We start from the raw sequence: 8,885 nt of genomic DNA, 5'->3' as shown, positions 1-8,885 counted from the left end.
GCTCTTCCCGTAATGCGGCAAACTGCAGATGGAGACAAGGCATGTAGTGAAGACCACAGTGATGGCCGAGGGAAAACTTGCTTTGCTGTCTTCATACATCTTCCCTCTAATCAGTACATGAAAGTAGAAGGTATATTCAAGGCTTGGTTTAAGAGCTCGAATGGCAGGTGTAGTCAGGAGACTACACGTCCCTGCACTGCCAGGCGGTTGTGGACCAGCGAAGCGTCCTCCCGGGGTGCCTGGCAGTGTTTCATTAGCAAATGTCTTCATTATCTACAGAGCACAGGGTTAAAAGCCACTAATTAAGCGAGGGAGTAAGTCATAACTGATCTCATGGAAACTCTCTCCCTGCCTGAGAGCTGGGAGTCTCTTGCACACGGATGGCTTGGGAAAACTGGACTACGGTGACAGAATTTCTTTTCACGGGGTTCACGGATTGCCTTGACCTCCAGGTTACCCTCTTTGTGGTTTTCCTGCTCATCTATGTCATCACTGTGGTGGGAAACCTTGGCATCATTGCTGTAGTCTGGCTCAATTCCCAGCTTCAAACCCCCATGTACTTCTTTCTCAGCAACTTGTCCTTCTTGGATCTGTGCTACTCCTCAGTTGTGGCACCCAAAATGCTGCTGAACCTCTCATCAGAAAGGAAGACTATTTCTTTTGCTGGCTGCTTCATACAGCTGTATTTCTACACTGCTTTTGTAACTGTGGAGTGTTACCTCCTGGCCGTGATGGCATATGATCGCTATGTCGCTATCTGCCACCCACTGCGCTACCCCGTTGTCATGTCCCGGAAGGTCTGCGTTTCCCTCTTGGCCACGTCCTACGCGGTTGGGTTTTTTAACTCTGTGGTGCTTACGGGGTTTGCGCTTAGAGTGTCCTTCTGCGGCCCCAATGTCATTGACCACTTCTTCTGTGATGGGCCACCGCTGTCAAAACTGGCCTGCTCTGATACTAGCGTCAACCAAGTGCTGTTACGTGCTTTTGGGGGCTTCGATGAGGTCATCACCATATCAGTCATCCTCATCTCCTACGGCTGCATCCTATTCGCCATCCTGAGGATGGACTCTGTGCTGGGCAAGCGCAAAGCTTTTGGTACCTGTGCGTCCCACCTGGTGGTTGTCACCATCTTCTATGGGACCCTCCTCTTCATGTACCTGCGGCCCATGTCCAGCTACTCCCTGGGCAGGGACAAAATAATTTCTGTCTTTTATGCAGTGGTAACCCCCATGCTGAACCCCTTCATCTACAGCCTGAGGAACCAGAAGGTGAAGAGTGCTCTGAAGAGTGCTGTGGGGACAATAATTATTTCCCTGCTAAAGTTGTAAACGGTTTGATGTTTAGGCAGTGATGGGAATGGGGTGTGTTTTGGGGTCTTTCTCTCCCATTTTAAAATTTTTGAAGCTGTGATAATTCTTCTGTATATTACTGTCCATTTTGTAGTCCAGCTCTATTGATGTGGAATTAATTTCTTATATATTTGCCGCTAGATAGGACTTTTCATAACAGGAGAAATATATACTCTTTGAAGAACCACCAAAGGTTGATTTGTGAGGAAACATGCTAAACTGGGTTGTTTCCGAATATTCAGAGGCAAGCAGGTGCTGGGTCTTCTGATAGACCTGCCATTCCTTGGGCAACCCCAAGCGACATCTCTCTGGAAAGGAAATACGATGACAAGGCTCAGCCCTGTAAATATAACAATTTGTGAGATTTCTGCTGAGGACTTGGACCGTTTTCTTCTCAGCTGTCTTTGGTCTGAGCCTACTCGTGGTCACCCTCTCCTACGGTTTGGACATCATTCACCAGTGCAGTGGGCTGCATCCCTACCCAGTGCTGCACCTCTTCCAGCCATGAGGTGGGTTCTACACGCTTAAGGTGACTTCAGTGCTTCCAGATAATCCCTGTGGCACATGGGACCATGCAGGAGAACACCTGGAGCAGACTGAGGAGGCTTGGATGGGAGAGGAGGAAATGTTTCCCTAAAGCTGCAGGAAAACAGGGAAAACTCAGAGGAACTTCCCTGAATCTGCTTCTTCCACAGTGACCCATCCAAGTATGTTCAAAGGTATTTTAAAAATGTTCTGCTGCACTTTAATCCTTCAACATGTCTTTTATGGTGAATAAATACTTCAAATGATTTTGTTAATACACAACATTAAGTACTGGACAGTGACAGTTCCTACATGTACTGTTCAGTGCAGATATTAAAACTTAATGTAAAGTCACGTTGCATTAGTTGCAATAAACCTAATTTCTAATCTTTTCTCTAATTCATGTAGTTATCTGTATCTGAAAGACCGTTAGGTGTGGGATTTAACTGGCCAAATTCAAAGTTTAATAGGTAAACATTAAATCTCCTCTTAGTTTCCCTCCCTAGCAGGAACGAAAGACCATGATTCTTAAAATAAACGTGGGAAATGGCTTGGGTGAGCTACGTTGCATAAAGATATAACGCTGCATAGAGGAAATGTAGCGTGACTCTGACAATATTTAACTTCAAGATGTCTGGATTTACAGTGGCTGAAGCCCACCCAGGCTATGGATCATGTCACTCCCATACGTCAGATTTCAGTTTATATACTATTTTCATGGGTTTTTTATTTGCAACTCCTCCTTTCTGTTTCTACCTCTATTATAAGAGGGAAATTAATAGGCCAAAAATACCCTTAGATGCAGCAATACACAACACGGCTGCACGGCTGATGCCAGGGAGATGAAGAATTTGGTGATTTCAAAGGTTTATACCCAACTGCCGGATAACTATTTGTGTAACTGCTTTCTACAAACTGTTCTTCCTTCTTTGCCATTCCAAAAGAGGTTTCTTTTGGAAATAACCGGAGTGCACGTTTTTATTTGTCTTTTCAAGACAGAGGGGGATGTTTTGAGTTGTACCTGGAAGATTGGTATTGAAGTGGGAAGAAATGTGAATCGGTGGTGAAAGTGTTGGGACAGAAACTCCCCGAATATAAACCCTGCTGTTAAAATATTGCTATTTGTAGAGCTACACACAACAAAACACTTGTCAGGGTCAGCACAGCTGCCTGCGTTGCTCTTTATCGATATGTGGGTTTGCTGGTGCAGGTGCTGCTCTGCTGCTGGTTGTGCTGGCTCTGGTCTCTGGTGCCATGGAAGGTCTCCTGCTGGGCTCCAGCTGCTCCTCCAGAAGGTCATGGGTTCCTGGAAGTCCTGTAGCTCCTGCCAGAGCCATCCCTTTGGCCAACTGCATCACACCGCTGGAGTTCAGACTGGAAGAGAAGCTGGGACACCTATGGCTCGTGTAGGTCCAAATGTCACGTTGACCCAGAGCAAGGTGAGCCCTAAACACGTCCCAGGTGTCCATCCCTCAGCCAGTCCTCTAGGCTCTCGGTAATACTGATGGAGGACTTGTCTGTTCAGGTGACCATGTGTGGGTCTGCTCTGGACATGGTGAATCCTCCTCTGGGCTGCACAGTCTATTGATCCGTCTCATTCCACCTGAGATGTCATAGGATGTATGGACACAGGTCTGGCAGATATGGCACAAAATGTAGGGACACTTGTGCCCTTTAGGGGGGCAGGAGAGATGTATGGTGGGTCTCATAGTTCTGGACACCCATATCTGAACAGCTGAACCACCGCCTTCATGTCTACTGACGGAAAAGACAGCCTAGGCAGCTGGATCATATGTCTACACTTAATGTTGCTGACAACTGAATAAATTAATAAATCCTCTCTATGGATCAAATATGCAAATAGGAATGGCCATTTGTACGGTGACTCTATCCATGCTGTCAGTTTAACCTAAAAGCAGGGGCTGCTATTATCTAAAGGGGGAAATCAGCTATGCTGCAAGAAATAGTGTGAATTGTAAAACTCCTGAGAACTCTGCAGACACCGAAAGCAGCTGGTATCTATTGAGTGTGGTGCGCAGGGATGAATTACGGTGGAATGGCCGTGAATTTGCCACGAATATCCTGCTAGCCAAAAACAATGTAGTTTGCAGAGAACTGGATTGGCACCACCTCTTTTTGAAAAGGGGCTGTGGTGAGGTGGAGCAGCAGGATGACCTGGTGCTCTGCAAAAGGGGGGGGAAAAGGGGCAGCTGAGGTACTCCTGTTAATGTGGAACACAGGAAAAAAGGTTTAATGGGCTCCGTATCAATCATGCTGTGACAGGGGGGTCCTGTATAGACCTCCCTGCTCCTAACCATCAGTGGCCTGGAAGCCTTTCGGGCTCATTCATCGTCTGGAGGCTTGGGTCAGCCTTCATGTGGCGTAACCCCAGCCATCTGCCCCAGGCGTCTGTCCAGAGCTAATTAGGACAGCCTAAGCTGTTTGCAATAGGTGTTTAAGAGACTTGGAGTAAACTGCCCTTTGGATGCACCTTCTCACCTCCTCCTTGATTTTCAGAGCGGCTTGTGAAGAATAACTTGAGCTCGTTTGGATCTCTACCTTTGCTGTCCCTGGAGGCTGCCGAGTGTTGTAACAGGTTATTGATATTTGTGATGATAATTAGCACAGGATTTTGCACCCTCCTGCATACATGGCTAAACCTTTATTAGCAGTTTAGGCTGTTGTGACTCGTGGATTCTCATTAAGGAGCCAGCAGTAGCCAAAGACATGGCAAGCGCTTGCTCCCTGAGGAGGGGTGCCCGTTGCCCACAAAGACCTGCAGAGAGACGCATAAAAGCAACACGTTGCTGTAAGTGATGAACTTCATCTGATGGAAATAGGCACGAGGTGCTCAAATGCTCAGTAGGAAAATCCTCCTTTCTCTGGCAGCTAGGAGGATGGCTTCAAGGGTTAGTCCCCCAGACTTACCGTGCAGGCATCCTGAGCCCGTCGTGTCATCCAAAATGGAAGAGACCTTGGAGCTGGTAAGCGAAGGTGAGCCTGATCCACAGGTAGGTGTGACCATTCCCTGAAAGGTCCAGGTGAGCTCTGCTGCGACGGCCCTGTTCTGCTATAAATCACTGCAGCGGTATTACTTTTGGGGAGGCTGCTCTGATTTACACCAGGTGAAGGTTTGCTCCTCTAGGTTGGTTAAAGAAGATGAAATATTTCTGCTGGGGTGCACTCCGGTATTTTGAACGCAAAAGATGAGGAACCGTGGTGCTTATGGTATACTTAAGGAGCCTTGGAGAAGAGAGGGGAACACTCTCAAGGAAAGGTTAACCTACCCATCAAGCCCGAAATAAAGTGATATTCACTTTAAAGAATATTCCTATAAAGAAATATTCTTCTGATTGAGAACGGTTCTTCAACGAGTCTTCTGATCCTGGCTCTCATCTGGTGGGGTAAGACTTTGATTCTCATCTTTAATCCTTAACTGTTTTATTCTGAACCTTCACATAATCAGGGACAGAAACCTGTATTTCGCACTTTCATTAGGGCAAACACCTATTTTCATATGGGCGAGCACCTTTAGGTGCCTTAACTAGGTGCCTAAACGTAGGCAACTGGAGTTGAACGAGTTTGACTCGGCACAGCACCATGGTCTCATCCGTGGGGTCGGTGCCTCTCCCAGCTGAAGGGAGAGGCAGGAGCTGCTGGAGTTTCACCTGCTGAAAACGGGGCGAGAGAAGTCCTGGAGTGCCCCGACCCGCAGGGTGCTGTGCTGTGCTGTGCCGCCGTCCGGCTCCCTCTGAGAAGGTTTTCCTCCTCGGATGGCATCTTAAAACAGCTATTTCTCAGTCTGGCTTTTTTTTCCTCCACCCCCCCCCTTCATGCCTTCTGCCCGTGCTCTCAGCTGTGCCTTCACCTGGAGCAAGGTGCAGTCGGCGTTGGCCGCCGCTGTTCACGCGCGCTGGGGAGAGCATCGGGTGTGGCTTTGTGTTCCAGGACAGCATCGTGGGTCCCACTTTGGTCTGGGCTTAGTCAGTGCGTTACAGCTGGTTCATACTCACAAACACTCACAGCTCTCTCCTGGCACCGAAATCAGGCTCAGTAAATCAGGTTTCACCTCCCAGTCCGCTTCGGGAAGTACAAGGCACGGTGAAAGTCATGGGCACGTTATGGTGGCTCGTGGTGCCTGTGGTGGGCTACTGCAGCACGGTGAGGGCAGCCGTAAACTTCACACCGCAGCCAGGACCTTTGCTCTGAACGTCACGAGGAAATGAAGCTAGATTTTATGGTGTTCAGTCTCTTAATTGTATATTGTCTAAACTGTACTGAGGAAATGTTATTTTTGAACTGGGGCGAGCTTCAAACAGCTTTGGACCCAGATTTCTGCCATGGTCTCTCTGACTTATCCCCCCAAGGTTTCTGAGACTCGTATTAAACTCCTCAATGAGTTTTAGGAGCGTGCAAGACTCCCTTCCTCTCTTCCTCCTTGCAGCCCAACAAATTAGAGACGCTTTTCTTTACCACAGTGTCTTTTCCAAAAGCAGTGAAAGAAAGCAACAACATTTTTCCTTTTACTCCAAACCACTACAATTATAAGCAGAGCTCTCTTCTTCTGGACACCTTACCACGATGGGTTTGAAACGGGGAGGAAGGGAAACAAATGTAGAGCAAGACTTAATCACGGGAGGTCGAGGGCAGAGCTGATGGTTCGGTCTGTGTCACTAGAATCCCTGCCTGCTGCTTTGATACCACCAAACTGTAGGTACCCAACTGGGACGCTGAGGTACAGATGAGCCTGCCTGAAGGTCTGCCCATAGTCAGGAGAGCAAGAGACCCTCCGCAGTGACTCGCTGCAGGTGGGGAAGGCGTTTTGGAAAGCTGGGATGCCCTCCCTTCAGAAGGGACCTCCTCTTGGACTGTAAAGGAGGATGAGCTCGGAGCGGATGGCTGCGGTGCAGCCCGTCCCCCTCCAGCTCCCTAGGAACGACCGGCCCGGGTGCCCCGGCCGCACAGGCTGTAACCGATCAGGTTGTACCGTTCCAGTTCAAACGGGTAACGGCACGGTTTCCACTGTCCTGTGCTTTCAGGCTCCCTCCTTCCTCGGTAGACGCAAAGCCCTGAATGGCAGAGCAGAATCACACCTGGGCAGCAGAGTTCATTCTTGAGGGCCTGAGTGACCAAGCGGGGATGAAGGCAGCCCTCTTCGTGCTGCTGCTGCTCATCTACACTGTCACCCTTTTGGGCAACACGGGGATAATCGTAGTCATCCGAGGTGACCCACGGCTCCACACATCCATGTACTTCTTCCTTGGCAGCCTCTCCATTGTTGACATCTGCTTCTCCTCTGTGATTGCCCCCAGGACCTTGGCGAACTTCCTATCAGAGAGGAAGACTATTTCCTTCTCTGGCTGCATGGGCCAAGCCTTCTTCTACATCGTCTTTGTGACGACCGAGTGTTTCCTGCTGGCCGTCATGGCGTACGACCGGTACGTGGCCATCTGTAACCCCCTGCTCTATTCCTCTGTTATGACTCGGAGGTTGTGCATGTGGCTGGTGGTGGGGTCCTACATCGGGGGTGTCCTGAACTCCATCATACAGATGACCTTCATCATCAGGCTGCCCTTCTGCCGCTCCAATGTCATCAACCACTTCTTCTGCGATGTTCCTCCCCTCCTGGCTCTGTCCTGTGCCAGCACCTACATCAATGAGATGATCCTCTTCTCCTTGGCCGGCCTCATTGAGCTCAGCACCATCTCCACCATCCTAGTCTCCTACATCTTCATCTCCTCTGCCATCCTCAGGATCCGTTCAGCTGAAGGCAGGCAAAAAGCCTTCTCCACCTGTGCGTCCCACCTGACGGTGGTGACCGTGTTGTATGGGACAACAATCTTTATGTATTTACGCCCCAGCTCTAGTCACACCCTGAACAATGACAAAGTGGTCTCTGTCTTCTACACGGTGGTGATCCCCATGCTCAACCCCCTCATCTACAGCCTGAGGAACCAGGAGGTGAAGGATGCTCTGAGGAGAACAGCAGAAAGAATCACAGCCAGGCTCTGAGCCCTCCTCCATAAAACCTGATACGGGATCTCTCCACCTACAGAGATGTTAAAAAGTTGCCTGGATGAGGCTGTGAGCCACCTGATGTGGCTGTGAAGTCAGCCCTGCTGACACAGAATAATTCTTGTTCAGAACGGACATTTAGGAAGTCTCTGGTCCTATGAAGGGCAAGTTATACACCTATATACATATATGTATATATAAAAATACAATATTAAATGTATACGATACTATATATAATGCAGTATATTATTGTGTTAAATGTGTGTATGCCAACACACTTGTCACTCCCTAGCCTCAATTTAGCTGTAATACCCGCTCAGTAAATGAAGGGACGGGGGACGTGCTGTTGTTGGTTTCAGTAGAAAAATGTCTATACCAGAGAAATGCCAAATAATTTAAGGGGCGGTGCTGGGCGCTCAGTGATTTATGGGCTGGGTATGGGAGGCAGCTCCTGTGAAAAGCTCTTCCTAGGAAGAATGGAAACACAAGATCTAAATGGATAAACTTTGAAGTTTTAATGCAGTGAGGGGGTAATGGGACATAGTGAATAAGCCAAGTGGATGAAATATAAATTCTCAAATAGGTTGGTCTTTGAAACCCAGCTTCTGAGTTAAATAGCGGGGTTAAATTGATCTTTTTCACGTCTTTTTAGGCAACAATCCACCCCAATTTCTGCCTTTCAAAGCCTTGAAACAAAGCTCCAATTAGTTTTCTAATTTATGCCCACAGCGGTTTGTTAAAAACAAAGACGACAATATTGTCAGGAGTTTGCATCCAGAGATTTGCAAAAATTTAAAAAACAAACCAGAAACAAACAAAACAAAAAATCCCACTCAAACACACTATAACAAAAAAAATTTGAATGTAATAACCGCCCCCCACCACCAAAACAGTCTTTATTTTTTATGCCAGAAGCAACTCCTGCCAGAAATGGCAGCGCCCACCTTTCACCATCTCCGAAGAGAAACTCGTGGTTGCTGTGAAAATGCAATGCGG

At 48.1% G+C, this 8,885-nt stretch overlaps 2 protein-coding genes across 3 annotated transcripts; both read left to right on the top strand.

Moving 5' to 3' along the window:
• Nucleotides 1–380: 380 nt before the first annotated feature.
• LOC104626103 (olfactory receptor 1020-like) lies at nucleotides 381–1,328 on the top strand. Its single transcript, XM_010293934.1, has one exon. The coding sequence runs from the start codon at nucleotides 381–383 to the stop codon at nucleotides 1,326–1,328; it is 948 nt and encodes a 315-aa protein (XP_010292236.1).
• Nucleotides 1,329–6,947: 5,619 nt separating this feature from the next.
• Nucleotides 6,948–8,050, top strand: LOC104626100 (olfactory receptor 1052-like). Of its 2 annotated transcripts, XM_010293930.1 has the most exons (2): nucleotides 6,948–7,842; nucleotides 8,022–8,050. In XM_010293930.1, exons 1-2 carry the CDS (start codon nucleotides 6,948–6,950, stop codon nucleotides 8,048–8,050), a joined length of 924 nt encoding a protein of 307 aa, XP_010292232.1. The 2 variants fall into 2 exon arrangements, with proteins under 2 accessions (XP_010292232.1, XP_010292231.1); XM_010293929.1 differs by lacking the exon at nucleotides 8,022–8,050 and having other exon boundaries at nucleotides 6,948–7,886.
• Nucleotides 8,051–8,885: the final 835 nt, after the last annotated feature.

This window comes from Phaethon lepturus, unplaced genomic scaffold, assembly GCF_000687285.1.
Source record: "Phaethon lepturus isolate BGI_N335 unplaced genomic scaffold, ASM68728v1 scaffold11039, whole genome shotgun sequence".
In the NCBI taxonomy this organism is placed as follows: Eukaryota; Metazoa; Chordata; class Aves; order Phaethontiformes; family Phaethontidae; genus Phaethon; species Phaethon lepturus.
The sequence above is the reverse complement of the archived record's forward strand: the minus strand, read 5'-3'. Positions and strand labels throughout refer to the sequence as shown.

Excerpts from the sequence above, each read along its gene's own strand:
- LOC104626103 (XM_010293934.1), top strand. The coding sequence starts at position 381 with ATGGCTTGGGAAAACTGGACTACGGTGACAGAATTTCTTTTCACGGGG.
- LOC104626100 (XM_010293929.1), top strand. The coding sequence starts at position 6,948 with ATGGCAGAGCAGAATCACACCTGGGCAGCAGAGTTCATTCTTGAGGGC.